Source organism: Chlorocebus sabaeus, chromosome 19 (assembly GCF_047675955.1).
Source record: "Chlorocebus sabaeus isolate Y175 chromosome 19, mChlSab1.0.hap1, whole genome shotgun sequence".
Classification (NCBI taxonomy): domain Eukaryota; kingdom Metazoa; phylum Chordata; class Mammalia; order Primates; family Cercopithecidae; genus Chlorocebus; species Chlorocebus sabaeus.
This window is the reverse complement of record NC_132922.1, coordinates 19,963-39,798: the sequence shown is the minus strand read 5'-3', so window position 1 is coordinate 39,798 and position 19,836 is coordinate 19,963. Positions and strand designations below refer to the sequence as shown.

Here is a 19,836-nt window from a genome sequence, read left to right as displayed (position 1 = left end):
TCATGAGCCGCTACACCCAGCTAATTTTTGGGCTTTTAGTAAATACGGGGTTTGGCCATGTTGGCCATGCTGGTCTTGAACTCCTGACCTCAAGTGATCTGCCCACCTTGGTCTCCCAAAATGCTGAGATTACAGGCGTGAGCCACCGCGCTCACTCACAATTAATTTCAAAGTATTCTCATTACTTGAAAAAGAAAATCTGTACTCTTAACTTCCTGGCCCCCACCAAATTCCTTCCCAATTTCACCCGCAACCCCCGACCCTAAACAACCACGAATCTATTATTTTTGTCTGTAATCTTTCTGGCTGTAGATTTGCCTATTCTGGACATTTCATATTAATGAAATCGCACAACCCGTGGTGCTTTATATGTGGCTTCTTTCATTCAGCATATTTTTTTTTCAGTTTCATCCATGTTGTAGCATGTATTAGCACTTCGTTTGTTTGTATTTCTGAGTAATATTTCATTGTGTGGATATACCACATTTTATGGATATTTGGACTGTTTCCAACTTTTTAGTTGTTATGGATAGTGCTGCTATGCCCACTCATACACAAGCTTTTCTGTGAGCACGTCTTCTCGTTTCTCTTGAGTGTATACCCTGGGAGTAGATTTGCAGGATCATATGGTTAACTTGATGTTTCACCGTTCCAGGACTGCCAAACTGTTTTCCAAAGTGCCTGCACCATTTTACTTCCTTCCCAGCAGTGTATAAGGTTCCGATTTCTCCATGGCCTCATTAACACTTGCTATTATCTTTTTCATTATCAGCAAGTGGCATCTCGTTCTCGTTTGATTTGCATTTCCCTCGCGACTAATGATGTTGGGCATCTTTTCATGCACTTATCGGCCATTTGTATGTTTTCTTTGGAGAAATGTGCATTTGCTTCATGTATTTTTTAAAACCATTTTATCGATATACATATTTAAGGTACACAACTTGATGAGTTTGAAATAAGTATATACCCATAAAAACGTCACCACAATCAATGCCATAAACATATTCATCAGTTCAAAAAGTTTGCTCCCTCTCTCTTCATTTCTAATTCTTATGTTTTGTGATAAGGACACTTAACATAACATCTATTTTCAGTAAATGTTTAAGTATATAATATAGTGTTGTTAACTATAGTCACTGTGCTGTACAGGAGGTCTCTAGGACTTATCCCTCCGGCATAAATGAAGCTTTGCACCCGATGAGCAATGCCTGCTTGTTTCTTCCTCCCCCTAGCCCTTGGCAACCACCATTCTACACTCTGCTTCTCAGTTTGAATATTTTAGATGCCTTACATAAGTGAGATCACGTAGTATTTGTCCTACTGTGTCTGGCTTCTTTAACTTAGTATAGTTGCTGCAAATGGAAGGATTTTCTTTATTTATTTTATTTTATTTTATTTTATTTTATTTATTGAGACTGAGTCTCACTCTGTCACCCAGGTTGGAGTACAGTGGCACTGATCTGGGCTCACTGCAAGCTCCACCTCCCGGGTTCGTGCCATTCTCCTGCCTCAGCCTCCTGAGTAGCTGAGACTACAGGAGCCGCCACCACGCCTGGCTAATTTTTCTTTTCTATTTTTAGTAGAGATGGGGTTTCACTGTAGCCAGGATGGTCTCAATCTCCTGACCTCTTGATCCGCCGGCCTCGGCCTCCCAAAGTGCTGTGATTACAGGCGTGAGCCACCGCACCTGGCCAGGATTTCCTTTTTTAAAAAGGCTGAATGATGTTCCATTGTATGTACATGCCACATTTTCTTTATGTATTCATCCGTGGTAGAAAAAAAAATTTTTTTAAGTATCTCTTTCAATCTTTGCAGATTGAATTTGTGCTGGGGCATTCCTTCAACACCTAACCAGGATATTAACAACTCTGTCTTAGCATTCACTTCTTGATAATCCTGGTCCTAGAGATCTTCGAAAGGAAAAAGCTTAGGGTCTTCTCAGATCTTTCCTGAATGCGTGACCTGCCCTGGGTATGTGCATGACATTTGAAATGCCCAGTATACACAAGTATTTTTTGAATGCCCTAATTTCCCACAGAAACTTTCCCAGATTTTCCTCCCAGGCTTTATGTAATCTGTTATATGTCTGAACCACAACTTTTTGTCCCAGGGAACTGTGGGTTTTTTGGTCAACTCAGAATGTTTTCAAGCAATGCCTGCCATTTTTCTACCTTGAGTGGATTCAGACTTGGGCAAAACAGACAAATGCCTCATTTTAGTCTTTCAGATAGTTTCTGACCAGTTAGAATAGACAAACGCAGTCATTTGTGAATAAGGTCTGCCTTGCTCGCTCTGGAACCTGGGACCTGGGTCCTAAATTGGGAAAGTGGACTACTGTCTTCAAGATAGCCATTAAGCTGACGAAGGGGTGGGGCAAGGGCAAGTGAAAATGCCACACAACTGTTCTGTCACTTTTCAGTTGCCCTTCCTCATTTCAGTGCTTTCCTGACTGATGTAAGTCTTTTACTATTTTCCAGAGTTCTGGCAAAGTTTCTGCTGCTTTTTCTCAATGTGTGTAGAGGGACAGGAGTTTGGAGCTGTCTACTCTGCCGTTTTCCTGATGTCACTCCACTTCTGAGTCTTTCCTGTCTTTGTGGATAGTGGAGATGTCGATCTTGGAGATGATACCCTGTAAGGATGGGGTCCTTCATGATGTGATACACAACTTAATATTCATCATATGGTTTTATGTCCCCAACATGTCTAGTAACCAAGGGGTGGACATAGGAGCGCCCCGCTCACTAGCACTCCCAGCGACACACCTGGGGAATCTGTGCTTCCTGTCTACAGCTTTAGGCTCTGTGAGCTGAAGTCTTGGTCTCTGTGAGTGGCAGTGTGGGGAGTAGGGGAGGCATTTCCACCAAGTGATACAGTAAGAGCTTCACTAAACACAAAGCTATGGCTGCTTCCTAGACAGTCCATGCGCTTGTAAACTGGCAAGCAGAGTTAGCATTCTGGAAAGAGGTGATTGTCTCTAACCATCATTAGGAAGAAAGGATGTTGCCAGATAATAACAGGAGGGAGCAATGTATTTGGTACTCAGGTGGTTCGTGCTATCTCTTGGTACTTACATGTCTAGCTATAACTATGTAAGTGTAACAACCACTGCCTCATAAAGGCATAGTAAGCAGGGGCTCAGACCCCCTTAGACAAGAGCAGCAGGATCAACCCACCAGGCAAACAACCTAGACCAGCAAAAGTGCTAGCCAGAAGATGAGAGGTGACAAGTATCAGTCTCTGCATGGGGTCCAACTACAATAGTAGGGGCTATGGTTTATCCTTTCCCATTGACCCTTCTCTTGTACATCCCCCAGGACTGGTGACCAGTTAGAACCATGGAGCAGCTCTACCTGGATGGAATGAACTTTAAGAAACAGGTGGATCTGGCCTGTGGATGTTGCTGGCACCCTGCCTAAACATTCATCCTCCAATTGCTTTAAGTGTTGATGAAGGAAGCACACAGTTGCCCTTTTCCCCAGAGAATTGACCTTACTGAAACAGAAGGCCCCCTTCCACCTCACATCCTTGGCTGAAGGGTACAAAAGGCCCCCGGTCTTGAGGTAGGACTAACTCTGTAGGGCAATTTGCCCTGGGATGGGGTGGGGTGGTGAAGCCGGCCTCCAGCTGAGACCACAACCTTGCTGAGCTTCTTGCCTCCTGCCCGCCTCACTCTTCTGAGAATGACCCTAATAAATCATTTGAACAATGGCCTTCTCAGGGTCAGCTTCTAAGGAACCTGATACAAAATAGTCACATAAAACCAATATGATGGTGAACTTTATAGTATGTAAATTCTTTTTTTTTTTTTTTTTTTTTTTGAGACGGAGTCTCGCTCTGTCGCCCAGGCTGGAGTGCAGTGGCCGGATCTCAGCTCACTGCAAGCTCCGCTTCCCGGGTTTACGCCATTCTCCTGCCTCAGCCTCCGGAGTAGCTGGGACTACAGGCGCCCGCCACCTCGCCCGGCTAGTTTTTTGTATTTTTTAGTAGAGACAGGGTTTCACCGTGTTAGCCAAGATGGTCTCGATCTCCTGACCTCGTGATCCGCCCGTCTCGGCCTCCCAAAGTGCTGGGATTACAGGGTTGAGCCACCGCGCCCGGCCTATAGTATGTAAATTCTATCTCAGCAAGGCTGTTGTATTTTTTTTCTAAATACTTACTGGTCATTTACAGTAACTAAATTTTTTTAAGTTCTACCTCATCAGGGCATACATTCCTGGGAACCCCTGGTCATGTCAAACATCTTACATTGAACATCTAAGTATTGCTGATTTAAAGGGGAAATGTGCTTGTTCTTGAGCTCCCAAATTAACAGGTAATTCAGTTCTTTTGAAAACACTAAATTCCACTGAAATGGCCTCCATGATAGTGAATTGAGAGTAAACATGGGCTACCCTGCAACAGGTCAAGGCAGCCACCCCTCATTGATAAGGGTGATGATTTGCAGATTCTTTTGTCTTTTTGCTCAGTGCACACTTCGGAGCCACAAAGCACATACATTTACTCAATGTTATGTAATTCAGCCTTTACTGTAAAAAAGGAAACAATAAAAACAAAACCCTATTAATAAACACAATGCAAACAATGTGATTATAATAACAACATACTAGCAAGCCACAAGTACCAGAGAGGGGTGAACAGGCGTATCTGCTAGTTCTCTTCTTGCAGTCCTCGGCCTCCCACAGGAGGCACGAGGTAAAAACTATTCCTCAAAAAAAAAAAAAAAAAAAAAAAAAAGTACAGCCTCTTTATGCTGAAATAGGAACTTTAAAGGAAGCGCTTCTTATAGTTCAATGGATGTACCTTGTGGTGTGGCTGTAAGGACTCTGGATTTTACCAACAAAGCTTGTGTATTCCTAACTATAGCTAAGCCTGTCACCTGCTTTTACTTAACTCGAATGTTCCTGTGATCTCAGCTTTACCTAGAAGAGCTCCTGAAACAGCGTGGGTACACAGAAATCTGGAATGAATAGCTATCTGCTCAAAAATATTTGTTTAAAAACAGATGACTGGGGTCAGGCGCAGTGGCTCACGCCTGTAATCCCAGCACTTTGGGAGGCTGAGGCAGGCAGATCACGCCAGGAGATCAAGACCATCCTGGGCAACATGGTGAAATCCCGTCTCTACTAAAAATACAAAAATTAGCTGGGTGTGGTGATGCCAAGCTACTGGGGAGGCTGAGGCAGGAGATTCATTTGAACCAGGGAGTCAGAGGTTGCAGTGAGCTGAGACTGCGCCACAGAACTCCAGCCTGGCAACTCTGAGCGAGACTCTGTCTCCAAAGGAACAAACCAACCAACCAGATGATTGGGAGAATGAAGAGGAAAAAAGATGGGAGACCACATAGGGAAAGAATGGGGTCTCACAGATTCAGCTGTGGGTGGGGGTTAATCATTACCTTGGCAGAAGCACAAGGAATTGTCCCTGAGGTGAGCTTTGGAAAGGAAAAAAACACAAACAAAAAAACAAAAAACACCTAAATTTCCTTTATTAAAGTGACACATAATCACGTTTTCTGATTCTCTTCACTGCCCGCCTGGGGGGAGTGGGTGGGGAAGGTGTTAATGATACTGATCCCTAATTCTGCTTCAAGGAGATCTGGTGAGGAGTTCTTCCACCAGTCCAGAGTTTGCTGGTGCTGACCTCATCCCTGCATTAAGGGCCTTGAATGTGGGAGGCTAATAGGATGGATGGGTTGCAGGAGGTAGAAGAGGGGATGGCCTAGAGATTTCCTCCATTCAGAGCTGGAGAGCTGTTGAAGGGAAGGGTATTTTAAAAAGGCTCCACCCACCCCTAGCCCCAGCCCCTCAGCTGTGGGGAGAGGCCGCCTCCTCTGATGGGGTCTCGATGCTGCTGTTCTGCTTCTGCTCCTGGTCTGGCACATTCTCCTCTTCCTGTTCCAACTTGAAGTTCTGTGAACAAGGTTGCAGGTGAGGCCTGGCCCTACATTTGCTCGGCCGCAGCTCTGAGACATTTAGTGGGGCAAAGTTAGGCGAGAGCCACTCTACGGCATTGTAGTCCCTATCCCTGAAGAGAAGGCGTTTCTTCCATCCCACCCGAAATGGGGGCCTGACCTACCTCGAGCTCCTGAAAAATCTCATCCATGAAGTCCTGGGAGTTCTGTTTGTAAGACACAGCTAATCGAATTGCATCATTGAAGAGCTGCGGGTGAGGTAGAGACACAGCTAATCAAATTGCATCACTGAAGAGGTGGGGGTTAGGTAGAGATGGTGGATGGGAGTGCCTTGGACTCTGCCCAGTTCACCCCACTGGCCCCACTGTGAGACTACACAATACTCCATTCCTAAAATCAGCAACCTCACCCTTCCATTTGCCTCTCCCCGTCACCCTGACCTATGTATGGTCCATGGACTTCTGCCTCATCAAGTCCAGGCCCATCAGCTTCTCCCCTCCCTGCCACCCATGCCCATGCACTGTTCCCATTCTCTCCATCACACCTGCAGTAAGCCCTTCTCTTCACAGCTTCCCTTTACCACCTAGCACCCTGACCTTGCTAGCTACCTCTGCAGTCGACCATACCTTGACAACATTGGTACCATCAGCAGCTGAGACGAAATACAGGGGCAGGGAGAACTTCTTGGCAAAATTGAAGCTTTTTTGGGTCGCGTTTATGTCTGCTGTAGAGAGAAGGTAGGACATTGGTCTGTCTGTCAAGGGAAGGGAAGAGGGTTTGGAGGGTGGGCCACTGGAGGCCTTCATTCCAGAAAGTGGGATAGACAGGGATGATTAGGAAACATGACCTAGAAAGAGTTCAGGTAATAGGGATCTGTGTCTTGGGAAGAGGGCAGGCTGGCTTAGCTGGCTTCTTTATAAGGTGGGAAGAATGCAAGTAACCAAGGGTCATATCTTATCGTGGGAGGGAGGAACAATCACTGAAGGCTGCCTGCCCTAGGAATGGGGGAGGAAACGTGTGGTGGTGGGTCCCCAGTGAATTGCTAACACCCAGGTGCAGGGATGGCCCCACCATCAATTTTATTGGCCACCACGATGCATGGGATCTCTGGCCTGAACTCCCGAAGCTCCATGTACCAGGTGCTCAGGTTCTTATAGGTGACTTTCCTCTGTACATCAAACACCTGCAAAGGGCAAGGGAGGAAAGATAGCTCAGGTGTGAATGTTTCTGCGCCGCATCTCCAGGTGACTCACTCACACACCTAAGCAGGTGAGCATGAGCACATGGCGTTGTCTGTGGGAATGCTCTGAATTGCAGCCTCTCTGACCACAGAGGCTGTCCTTTCTCGGGGAAGCCCCCTGGGGTCTGCAGTTGCAAAAATGTTTTTAAAAATCTTATTATTGGCTCGGTGTGGTGGCTCACATCTGTAAACCCAGCGCTTTGGGAGGTTGAGGCGGGCTGATCACCTGAGGTCAGGAGTTCGAGACCAGCCTGGCCAACATGGTGAAACTCTGTCTCTACTAAAAATGCAAAAAGTTAGCTGGGTGCGGTGGCGCATGCCTGTAATCTCAGCTACTTGGGAGGCTGAGGCAGGAGAATTGCTTGAACTAGGGAGACGGAGGTTGCAGTGAGCCCAGATCATGCCATTACACTCTGGCCTGGGCAACAAGAGCAAAACTCCGTCTGAAAATAAATAAATAACAGATTCATTTTTTGTTATCTTGTCATCTAATCTTATTCACCTGTTTTAACAATCATAAATTGAATCAATTTGCCAATTGATAGTCTGTTAGAAATTGTAAACTTCCGTGTTTTTTAGTCTACTTTTATATTTATTGCTTAAACTGTTTTAAAGTTCCTCTGTAGTAACTGTAAATATTTCTAGAGTTTTACTTTAGTTACTATTGATTTACTTTTATTTTTTACTTTTTAGAGACAGGGTTTCCCTCTGTCACCCAGGCTAGAATGCAGTGGCTCAATCACAGCTCACTGCAACCTCAAAACTCCTCAGCTCAAGGGATCCTCCTACTTCAGCCTCCCAAGTATCATGCACCCATTAGTTCTTAAATTATTTTTTTTGTAGAGGCAGGCTCTCCCGACGTTGCCCAGGCTCATCTCAAACTCTTGGCCTCAAGGGATCCTCCTACCTGGGTCTCTAAAGGTGCTGGGGTTACAGGTGTTAGCCACCACAACAGGCCTTGATTTCTTTTTTTTCTTTTAGATGGAGTCTCACTCTGTTATCCAGGCTGGAGTGTGGTGGCATAATCTCAGCTCACTGCAACCTTTGACTTCTGTGTTCAAGTGATTCTCTTGTCTCAGCCTCCTCAGTAGCTGGGACTACAGGCGTGCGCCACCATGTCTGGCTAATTTTTATGTTTTTAGTAGAGACAGGGTTTCGCCATGTTGGGCAGGCTGGTCTTGAACTCTTGACCTCAAATGATCTGCCTGCCTAGGCCTCCCAAAGTACTGGGATTACAGGCATGAGCTGCTGCACCTGGCTGATTTACTTTTAATTTTAAGCTTCTGTTTACTTCTTTGTTCTTTCTGCTTTTTGTTTTTGTTTTTTGACAGGGTCTTACTCTGTCTCCCAGGCTGGAATGCAGTGGCACAATCTTGGCTTACTGCCCCCTAGACTCCCTGGGCTTGGGTGAGCCTCCTGAGTAGCTGGAACTACAGGCACATGCCACCATGCCTGGCGAATTTTGTATATTTTTTGTAGAGATGAGGTCTCATTATATTAACCAGGCTGGTCTTGAACTCCCGGGCTCAAGTGACCCTCCTGCTTCGGCCTCCCAAAATTTCTGGGATTACAGGCATAAGCCACTGTGACTGGCCTCTTTAAACTTTTTAAAATTTTTATGTTTTATTATTTGTAGTTCATAATTGTATTATGTTTTTATAATTTATTGTTTTTACCTATTTTTATTTATTTATTTATTTTGAGATGGAGTCTTGCTCTGTTGCCCAGGCTGGAGTGCAGTGGTGCTGTCTTGGCTCACTGCAACCTCCACCTCCTGGGTTCAAGCGATTCTCCCGTCTCAGCCTCCTGAGTAGCTGGATTACAGGTGCGCACCACCACGCCAGCTAATTTTTGTATTTTTAGTAGAGACGGGGTTTCACCATGTTGGTCAGGCTGGTCTCGAACTCCTGACTTCAGGTGATCTGCCCGCCTCAGCCTCCCAAAGTGCTGGGATTAAAGGCATGAGTCACCATGCCCAGCCTGTTTTTACCTAATTTAAAATATCAGCAAGAAGGATGAGCACTGTAAACCAGCTCTAAGGGCAGAACTCTGAACGACAACTGAGCTGCTGCTACAGTGAGCCTTTGTGGCCTTCACAGGAGCTCCTACCAAGTGTCGAGCCCGAACTGCCCTAGTACAACAGTCAGTGGATGAAAGTTACAACCACCACCCTGTAACTGCTGGCACAGCTGACCTCAATTCTAAATCACCCAGCTATTTGTGCAAGGAACATGGTTCAAGCTCAGGGCTAGGGGCTCGCCCTGTGTGGTGGTGGGAGGGTCAGCAGCTGTCACACCTCAAGAGGTGGCAGGAAGTCTATGTGGATTCTCTTTCACAGGCCAATGTCAATGAATCACCAGGTTGTCTTGAATGCCCGAGGAAGACTCCTTATAAAGGATGTCTGTAACGAAACTTCCGGAATCTGCCTCACACCAGGCTCAGATGCCTTTTGTCCAGGTCTGGTTTCCTGAGCACCCTTTCCTTGTTTGGAGAGCCGAGGAGGAGCTGGCTAGAATGAGCAGCATCCCCATCTCAAGGTTTCAAGGTGGAGGGTCGAGCCTTGGCTCCGTCTCTGACCCTCAGCTCCCCGTGTGGTCAGAAGGTGAGTGCTTTCTACCCGCCAGGGCCCGTGCAGCAGACTGGGGCTGGTGGCAGGCACCTGCAGACACAGGCATGGTGGCAGGAGAGACACCCCAGGCCTTCAGAAGAGGGTCTGAGGGGAGCCCATGGAGATGTATCAGATGCAGGAAGCAGTCACTCCAAGAGAAAAAGAGAGGTGAGCTCAAAATACCAAATGCCAGAGTAGGCCCGAAACCAAACTGGCTAGGACCAAGCTCCTCTGTTCTTGAGGGTCAGACCTCTGCACTACACTGGCCCCATTTGCCTTACCCCATTATCCTCTTGTTTAGTACCTTAACAGTTATCAGAGTTAAAGCTTTTGGAATGTTTCAAGGGATTTTGTTCTTAAGGGGCAGTGGGGGAAATCAGGTGATGAGCTCCTTCCTTTACCATCTGCAAAGGGTCAGAAGGGAAGAATCCTCACTGTCTTCACCCCTGGTATCTGTACCGTGCCCACCAGTCAGTAAGTTCCTGGGGGCAGCATTGTGTCTTTCTGCCGTGGCACTCCTGGCATCCTGCACATGTGCATCACAGACAGAATCCACGTTGTGGAAGTGATCAGTGGTGCACACAGGAAAGAACAATTCTAATGACAAACATCAGAAGAGGCTGCATGGAGGTGATGGCATTTAAGCAGGGCCTGAAAAATGAGCAGAGTTTCAAGTAAAGGGGTATGAGCTGGGGAGAGGCTGAGGGAAGAGCATGAAGGAAGGTGTGCAGAGGAGCAGGTGACAATGAGCAGAACAGAGCAGCTCCTTCTGGATTCCCTCTGCTATTGCTTCTTACAGATGAGATGACACCTGCTCAGCCATGCATCCCTCTCAGTGCCAAGGTAAGGCCGTGCATACTTATAGACAATCAGTAGGTGGGAGGTAGGGCTAGAAAGGTGGGTATCTAAATGCTATGGAGTGCCATGGCAGACTTTATTAATATATGCCAACAATGGTGGCAACCTGTCTATCCCATGTGTTGTTTTAATCATGTGACTCTGATTCCCCACTGAGAAATGCCATCTGTTTCTTCCCTCTGTGACTATGGCCAGAGAGATGCCACATAACTTCCAGGGCTAGGCTATGAAAGGAAATACAAGTCCCACCAGGTTCTCTTTGGATGCTTGATCTTGGGATCTTGGCTGACACTCTGTGAGCAAGCCCAAATCGGCCCAACTGATAAACTGCGAAGAAACATGGGGAGCAGAACCTGCTGGTGGTCCAGCCAAGTACCACTGTGTGCGTGGGGAGATGCCCCAGGCAGTTCCAGCCTGGAACCCAGCCTTGGAGTCTTCTTAGCTGAGACTTCAGACATTATGGATCCCCGATCCATCAGAAAATGGTTGTTTTGTACCACCAAGTTTTGGGGTTTTGTGTTAAAGCAAGACCTTGAATGCTATTCCAAGAAATTTTAGTGACTAAGGTTTTCACTTGGTGACAATTGCTAGGTTAATAATTCAGAAGACTAGTCTATTACTTCCTGCATTGTAGATGGCTGATGTTCACGAAAATGTGGTTTTTTTTTTTTTTTTTTGATGGAGTTTTGCTCTTGTTGCCCAGGCTGGAGTGCAATGGCGCGATCCGGCTCACTGCAACCTCTGCCTCTTGGGTTCAAGTGATTCTCGTGCCTCAGCCTCCCAAGTAGCTGGGATTACAGGCGCCTACCACCATGCCCGGCTAATTTTTTGTATTTTTAGTAGAGATGGGGTTTTACCATGTTGGCCAGGCTGGTCTCAAACTGCTGACCTCAGGTGATCCACCCACCTTGGCCTCCCAAAGTGCTGGGATTACAGGCATGAGCCACCATGCCGAGCCATGAAAATGTTTTTTAAGTGGCTCAAAAGAAAAACATGCTCCTTTTCAGCATCTAAAAGTGGTGGCCTGAGAACCAAGCCAGGGAATTCACGGGTAGGAACTTCTATAGGACACAGGTTTACAGAGCTCCTTTTTCCTTTCTTAGCCCTTTCCTCGGCTGCATTTCAGGCACTTACCACACCCTGGCCACCGGGGTGGAACCGTAAGGACTGTGTCCTAGGCAACAAAATGGGAGGCTCGGAGGGAGGCAAGGGGCTGGCCTGAGAGAGGAGGTTCTCTGGGACCCACAGCATCTACTCAGTCCCAGCATGTGCCCCCTAGGGAAAAGCAGCAGGCAACAGTAGAGGGAGGCCTTGGGAGCTTGTCTGACAGGGTGGGTCCGTCAGAGGGACTGCGGCCCTGTCTCAGGCACACGTTTGCCTCTTGGATGCTATACCTGATGGTGAAGCCCTGAGCTTGCTGTTCCACCTTTTCTCCACCCATCCCCACCTCCAGAGAGCTCACCTGGCACCTTCTCACTAAGAAGCTCTAGGGAGCAGGTGTGGTTTGAAACATCCCTGGGTGACCCTGAGCCCCGCCTCCCACAACACCCAGACTTGGTTAAGAGGGCCCAGGGCTGCTAGGCCCCTCACCCCTCAGGCCAGACTTGCCCAGTGCCTTTGTCCACCTCCACCCCATCTCGTACCATGATGCAGGCGTGGGCCTTGTGGTAGTAGGAGGCATGCATGCTCTGGAACCGCTCCTGGCCTGCTGTGTCCCAAAAGTCTGCAATGTGAACACAGCTCTGACTGCCTGTTGGGGGCTGGAGATCACAGAGACCCACATGCCTGGTACATTTCTGTGCAAGTCACTAAAATACGACACACATGTAGCACAAACCACAGCACGTGTGTGAGTGTACACGGGGAGCACAGGGAGAAACAGACCACACAGCTCCACACGTGTGTCTTCGACACAGTGTACCTGAGTGTGATGAGAGAGGTGTGTGTTCACCTGTTTGTATGGGAAGACCATGGGTTAGGGGCCAGGAGGAAGGACAACATACACTGGAAGCCCAAGGAGGGAGAAGATAGGTTCCCCCTGTTTCCCACATGATATGCAGGGTCCTCTAAGTTCTAAACTAGTCCAACTTCTCACGTGCACTGACCACAGATGGTAGACAGAGTCAGGCAGGCTGTGTGGCCTGGCCAAGGAGAAGATTATGACCTGATGGAAGGTCAAAGCCCGATGTGGTAGATAATGTTCTGACCACATTTACTTTTTTAAACTGGCTGAATAAGAACCCCTGAAGCTAGGCAAACTCTACTGCCTTGTCGAAGACCTCTCATGTTCTTCTTCCCTGAGGTGGGTACAGCCCCCTGACTTCTCCTTTCCTGAACCCTGTCCTGCACAGGTGCCGCCCTGGACGCCAGGTCAGAGGGCTGGGACTTGGCCCCTGTGTGCCTCCTTCCACCCTCCACGGCTTCCTGGCTCCTGATTCTCTGGGTTCTCTCTACCACCCCTTATCCCTGCCTGGGGTCTCATTTTCTCCCCCTGGACTCTCTCCTTATGAACCTTCCCTCACCTCCCCTCGTCTCCCATTTCCTCTTTCCTGAGGGTCAGCATGGCTTGGCCCTGTGCCACTTACCCACAAGGATGGTCTTGCCATCTACCGTGGTTGTGTGCTTGTAGAGGGTCAGGGCGTACGTGGACAGCTGCTGTGGCTGACTGCACTCAGGTTAAGGACCAAAATCAATAAAAGGGGAGGTAAGGAAGGAGTGGGGAGCAGGGGTGTTTGGTTTGATGAAATGGATCCTCTCCCTCCTCTTCTCTTTGGAGTTACTGAGATTTTAAATCAAACCAATGTTGCAGACAGAGGATCAGCTTCACATATCACTGGTACAAGCTCCATGGAAGAGTGAGGGGTGGGAGGAGATGGGAGTGTGTTCTGGTCATCGGAGTCTGAGGTAAACGCAGAACAGGATTCACAGACAAGTGTCATAAAGGGCATCATGCAGCTGGAAAATGCAAATGTGGAAACCCCAACTCAATCACTGATGGAGCTTTTGCAGGCTGGAAAGGAAACCCTGACCCTAGGTAGCAACATGACCATTCCAGGGACAAAAGCTCCCACAAGCCTTAGAGCTGACAAGCCGTCTATCAATTTGGAGTCTGCCTATGTATGAAATCCTGAGAAAAAGGGTTAAACTCTGGGGATAAACACCTTCTGAGGCTGCAAGAAGCTGGACAATGTAAAAAGCAGAGCCAAATGTTGCAGGTGGGTTGGGTATGCAGAAGCACTTGGTACAAGGTGGAGTAACACATACTCAGATCTTAAGGCAACTGAGCGTTGGGGTGCGGAGCATAGGACAGGGAGCAGCAGGCTCCAGGGGCTCTTCTCACCTGTGGTTTTCAGTGGATCTACTTGGGAAGCTGTTTAAAAATCTCCCAGTTGCAGGGAGGAACTCACTCCAAACCTATTCAATATAACAATTCATGGGAGGAAGGTGGGGCTGGCAGCTCCTATTTTACAAAGTTCATTCACATCAGAGATGTTTTTCAACAGTAGGGGGCCCAAGCTTTGAGGTTAAATGAGTTGGCCAGTGTCAGAAGCTACTAAGGAGGAGGAGGAGGTGGGGTTTGAATCCAGGGATTAGATCCAAACCATTTGCTGTTTGCCATTCTACTGCCCTCTTTATATAAAACAAATCCAAATATGAGTAAGCTCCAAAATACACAGCACTGATTGTGCAATGCCATGTGGATCAACCGGCAAGAAACAAGTGTGGAACAAAACCTGTGCATTCACTTACCCAATCCTCCTTCCTGGGCTGCTGCTACAAAGTGGTGGGCAGTGGGGCACTGATACATGAGTGTGGGAAGACCCACAGGAAAAAGGGGTAGTTCAAACCTTGAAGGATACAAGCCATCCATGAGAAATCTCTCCATGAGTCTGAAAGCAGAACAGGCAAGGCGGTCAGATGGTGTCTCCATCTCTCCCTTGTCCGAAACTTTATCACCCTAAGGCTGACAACCTGGAAGCCACCTGTGGTTTCCCCCTTTCGCTCCACAGTCACACAGTTTCCGGGTCAAGTCTGGAACCTGGGAATCAGCATTACCAACCCGTCATAACCAAACAGCTCATGTCACTATGAGTACACACACCAGCGCATGTGAAGCTCTCAAATCTGTTATTTTCACCACAGCACAGTGCTGCACATACAATTACCCTTGTGTTATGCACAGGGAAACAGAGGCCAGGCCAAGGCTGTGCCTTCCATTCAAAAGCCATTTCCCAGCCGGGCACAGTGGCTCACGCCTGTAATCCCAGCACTTTGGGAGGCCAAGGCGGGTGGACCACTTGAGGTCAGGAGTTCAAGACCAGCCTGGTCAACATGGTGAAGCCCTTGTCCCCACTAAAAATACAAAAAATTAGCCAGGCATGGTGGCACATGCCTGTAATCCCAGCTACTCGAGAGGCTGAGACAAGAGAACCTGCTTGATCTATTGGTTATTGAGAGGACTATCTATTCTGAATGTGGTCAGTTATTCTGTTAAAAAATTAGGCAGACTTTGTCACTCCTCTGTGCAAAACCATCCAGTGGTTCCCCATTTCCTTCAGTTCAAACTCTCCCATTTCTTTTTCTCTCCCTCTGTTCTAGCCACTGGCCATTTCCTCCTTTTGTTGTTGAAATATTCCTGCCAGATATCTGCAAGGCTTACTCCTTGCTTTTTTCAAGTCTTTGACCCAATGTCACCTTTACAACTAGGCCTTCCCTGACCACTCTCTTTACATAGCAACATTTTTTCCCTCAAGTTTTGTAGGGTCACTGCTTGCCTGTCTGTCAGCGTAGTACACTCTAACCATGATTTTATACTTCTGACTGTAAGCTGCAGCTTCAATTGTAAAAGGAGGGTAGATTTTATTTATAACTATAAAGAAACAGTACCCTTACTATAAAGAAAACACATCATCTTCTTAGATTACATAGAAAATTACACAAAGAAATTTCCGCAGCCAGAGGTTAAGATGGTAAATGAAAAAGACCCAAGCTCAGAACACTGTCCTGAGAGGGCACGTGCTCAGGAAGTGGAGGAGGAAGAGGAAAGATCCATAAACTTGCCTCATCAAAGCAGAAGCAGTGAAAGAATAAAAACACAGGCACAGAGGGATTTTCTTAAGGAAAAGTTGCCTCTGGAAGACAGGATGAAGGAGAAAAAATAAGCCCCAGAGACTCATTTCCTCCCAGCATTCTGCAGCTTAGCAGAGAACCAGCTCGGCAGGCCTGAGCTCAACAACAGAGCAGGCCTACCTTCGGAGGCTCTAGGAAGCTGCCTCTGTCTCTGTCACATACACAGATGTTCCCTGTCTTCTTTTCCCAAAAATATTTAGAGTAGGCACTGGTTACTGTTGGCCTAAGCACAACTCCCTCAGGATAATGAGAGCTTGGGACCCAGGGAGTCACATGCTGTGACTTTTCTGCTTGCAAATTTCCCCCATCACCCTACTCTGTACTCACACCATGTGGCCTTAGTTGGGGGTGTGTGCCTGTGCCCTCTTTGCACAACGATGATAGGCAATTATTAACAGGAATGGAAGACCCTAAAGGCCAAGTTATACAGCTATCAAAGAAAAAAGACAACACATGTGGACCTAACTACTCTTAAAGATGGAATCAGAAAGCCACGTCTTGTTTGCCGGGTGCGGTGGCTCACACCTGTAATCCCAGCACTTTGGGAGGCCAAGGCAGACAGATCGCTTGAGGTTAGGAATTCCAGACCAGCCTGGCCAACATGGCAAAACCTATGCTAAAAATACAAAACAACTAGCTAGGCATGGTGGCGCACGCCTGTAATCCCAGCTACTCAGGAGGCTGAGGCATGAGAATGGCGTGAACCCAGGAGGCAGAGGTTGCAGTGAGCTGAGATCACGCCACTGCACTCCAGCCTGGGGGACAGGGCGAGACTCCGTCTCAAAACAAACAAACAAACAAACAAACAAACAAACAAACTAAACCAGATCTGCAGTGTGTGATTGTGTGGTGGGGAAGAGAGAGAGAGAGAGGGAGAGAGAAAGAATTCAAATTCATGGAGATGGCCTAAAAACCAGCAAAGCCCCCAGAGAACTATTCACAGCTACCTGAGTCAAAGGACATGTTTATAAAAATGAAGGTAGAAAACAAGGTGGGCCTGGAGTACTTGGGAAATAAGCATAACCAGTTCTCTGGGCTGGGGCAAGTGTACCCTCATGCCATGAAGGCAGAAATGGACATGTGCCCTCACCAGTCGTAGGTGTGAGAAATAGGATGTCTCATGGAGACAAGCTGCCAGCACCGCAGAGCCTCCCTTCACCTCTCCGGGTGGCATGTAGGCACCGAAATTCATTAAAAGAAGAAGCCAATCTTCACAATGATTATAGTCAATCGTCAGTTCTACCCAGTTTTCTCTATCTCAGAGACTCCCTCCAAGAAAGCATCTTCACCACCTTCACCCAATCTGTCATGGTGGCATAGTCACTTTTCTCTTTCCATTCCCACTCCCCGCCCTTGCCATCCCTCAGCCCACAAACCACATACAATGTCCTTAGTTGCTCCACATGTTCTCTCAGGGCTCAGAGGAAACACTCAAATTTCTCAGTCCTTATGACCTGCCCCCTCCACCCAACACACACAACTGGTCTCGTGATTCCCCTCGTTCCTCCATGAACATCTGGACTCCAGCCAAGACTGCTCCTTCACCAGCCCCAAGAAGTCATGCTCCTCTGCCTCTGGAGGACTTTTTAAATTACCCAGACCCTCTCTGGGGCTGACATTTCTTCCTTAATCTCTCAACATACTTGGATTTGCCCACTGCGCTGTCTCCCAGGCAGATGATCTTCACGTTGTCATCAGCATCATACTTCCCTTGGTCCAGCTCACTGGGTTTGGTTCTGTCTTCTGCCATTGGCTCCTAGCTGTAGAGAGGGGTCCAGCCCAGGGGAGGGGAGGGTCTTGTCACTATGTGGGAAGATCAACAAGAGGATGTTGTCAGAGATAAGTCCCCTCAACGAAATGTATTTCCTCCTCTTCCTGGACAGGAGAGACAATGAGCCAATGAGAGAGGGGTCCAAGAATATGCTCACACCCTTCTCCAATCACCACCAACTTGCCTGCCACATGCTGAGCCTTGGGGTTGTAACCTTGTACCCACAAGATTCTCTTAGAGTGGTTTTCCCTATGATATATTCCTATTGTGGGTATGCTTAAGGTCACACCTCCCACGACCACCTGGAGAGACAGTATTCTGTATTTACAAGTTCTTTTTTTTTTTTTTTTTTCTGAGATGGAGTCTTGCTCTATCACTCAGGCTGGAGTGCAGTGGCGCGATCTTGGCTCACTGCAAACTCCGCCTACTAGGTTTGAGTGATTCTCCTGCCTCAGCCTCCCCAGTAGCTGGGATTACAGGCACCTCCCATCACACCCAACTAATTTTTGTATTTTTAGTAGAGACAGGGTTTTACTATGTTGGCCAGGCTGGTCTCGAACTCCTGACCTCAAGTGATCTGCCCATTTCGGCCTCCCAAAGTGCTGGGATTACAGGCATGAGCCACTGTGTCCAGCCTGTATTTACAAGTTCAACATACAAAAGTTTCCTTACTTGTAAAACAGGGACCAAAAAAAAAAAAAAAAAAAAAAAAACCACAAAAAAGCAGTGCCCAGTCACATGGTTGACATGAGACACTGTCTGCCAGAAAGCCTGAGCTCTCACCACTGAATGACACTGACACACAGCCAAATATGCCTGACCCACACTTGTGATCCTTTGCCTTCTTCATGCCTCTTACCTCCCCTTCATTTTCCATCCTACTGTAATCTGTACCTGCCTCTCCCTCTCTCAACACGTGCAATTCCCCTAACCCCCTTCTTCAGTGGTGTTTCAACCTTTACTAGTTTCAAGTGTCTCCTAAATGCTGATTATACCCCGCTGTACCTCCATCTAGACTGCTTCCCTCAGTGCTGGACTCAGATATGGTATGCAATTGACTACTAGACTTGGAGTAGCAGAGTATGACACACAAGCATCAATAACACGTTATACACAAATACTTTAAGTCCTGCGCACCCCAAATGCTGCTCCTCACATTACCCATTTGCACAAGACATTCACCAGGCATCCAGTGCCAAAGGCTGTGTACAACATAATCTCTAGCTCTGTTTTACTCTCCTCACACCTAAATATGACTTTGCAAACATTCCTGAGAATGTAATCACAGTCCAGACTCTTAGCTAGGTAGGCACATAGAAATGATATGATGACGAGATAGCAGCAATAGGTGAACCTTACTGAGCATTCACCATGAGCAGACGTTGCACAGGGTTCAGGGGATGTAAGACACAATGATAGCAGAGTCTACTGTGGTAAGAGCTACGACAGAAGTATGCACACGGGTCAGGGGTGGAAAATACCAACAGGGCCCCCGAGTTTTCCTGACTGTGCCACCACACAGCTACTGCTTCTGCACAGCCAGGGACTTCGCCTTGTTTATCCAGGGACACAATTCCTGGGAAGTGGCAGATGCTTGGAAAGCATGGTGAGGGGTCTGCCCCCTTTCACCTGTACGCTGTAGAGAGAGCGACAGAAAGCCAAATCCAGCTGCACGGCTCCACGCTTGAAGAGGTTCTTTCTTTTGTTTAGAGACAGGGTCTCACTCTGTCGCCCAGGCTGGAGTGCAGTGGCGCGATCACGGCTCACTGCAGCCCCCAACTCCTGGACTCAAACGATCCTCCCTCCTCGGCATCCCTGGGACTACAGTCGTGAGCCACCGCTTACGGGCGAAGACTTGGTTGTCGCTGTCCTCGCGATCTAAGTGGGCAAGCTATCTTTCGATAAATGTTTTTGGGCACCAACCATGTCCAGGCATCGCCAGGCTGCCCGTCCCGCCCCCCACAACAGCCTCGCGAAGCCACCTTTCCGTCCTTCCCCCGACCGGGACGCCCTCCCGCCCAGACCCCTAGGGCGGCCTCTGAGGGGCTGATCCTGCGTGCTAAGCCAGCCACTGGGGCGGATTTGCCCTCACGTGCGGTCCCGAGTGAGGGCTGGAGAGACCAGGGACGCTGCAGGTCGCCTACCCGCGGCCAGCGGCCCCTCGGGCCCTGCCGCCCGCCTGGACTCGGCGCGGTCTCAAACCACGCCAGCCGGCCCAGCTCGCGCTGCAGCGCACTCTGCTTCCGGTTCGGCCCGCGTCCTCGCAGCTGCTACGCAACCACGCAAGGACCCCGAGGGAGGCTGCCCGACCGAAGGCC

The 19,836-nt window shown here is 48.1% G+C and overlaps 1 protein-coding gene across 12 annotated transcripts; it reads right to left on the bottom strand.

Moving 5' to 3' along the window:
* Positions 1-5,468: 5,468 nt before the first annotated feature.
* RABL2B (RAB, member of RAS oncogene family like 2B) lies at positions 5,469-19,777 on the bottom strand. Of its 12 annotated transcripts, none has more exons than XM_038007215.2 (10): positions 19,663-19,768; positions 19,148-19,396; positions 17,391-17,550; positions 14,478-14,507; positions 13,203-13,282; positions 12,261-12,340; positions 6,983-7,094; positions 6,538-6,635; positions 6,076-6,159; positions 5,469-5,909 (listed from the first exon to the last, which is right to left on the bottom strand). In XM_038007215.2, exons 3-10 carry the CDS (start codon positions 17,495-17,497, stop codon positions 5,805-5,807), a joined length of 696 nt encoding a protein of 231 aa, XP_037863143.1. In that variant the 5' UTR covers positions 17,498-17,550; positions 19,148-19,396; positions 19,663-19,768; the 3' UTR covers positions 5,469-5,804. The 12 variants fall into 12 exon arrangements, with proteins under 12 accessions (XP_037863143.1, XP_037863142.1, XP_037863145.1 ...); XM_038007214.2 differs by having other exon boundaries at positions 19,611-19,764; XM_038007217.2 differs by having other exon boundaries at positions 6,538-6,632; positions 19,611-19,764.
* Between the last annotated feature and the right edge of the window lie 59 nt (positions 19,778-19,836).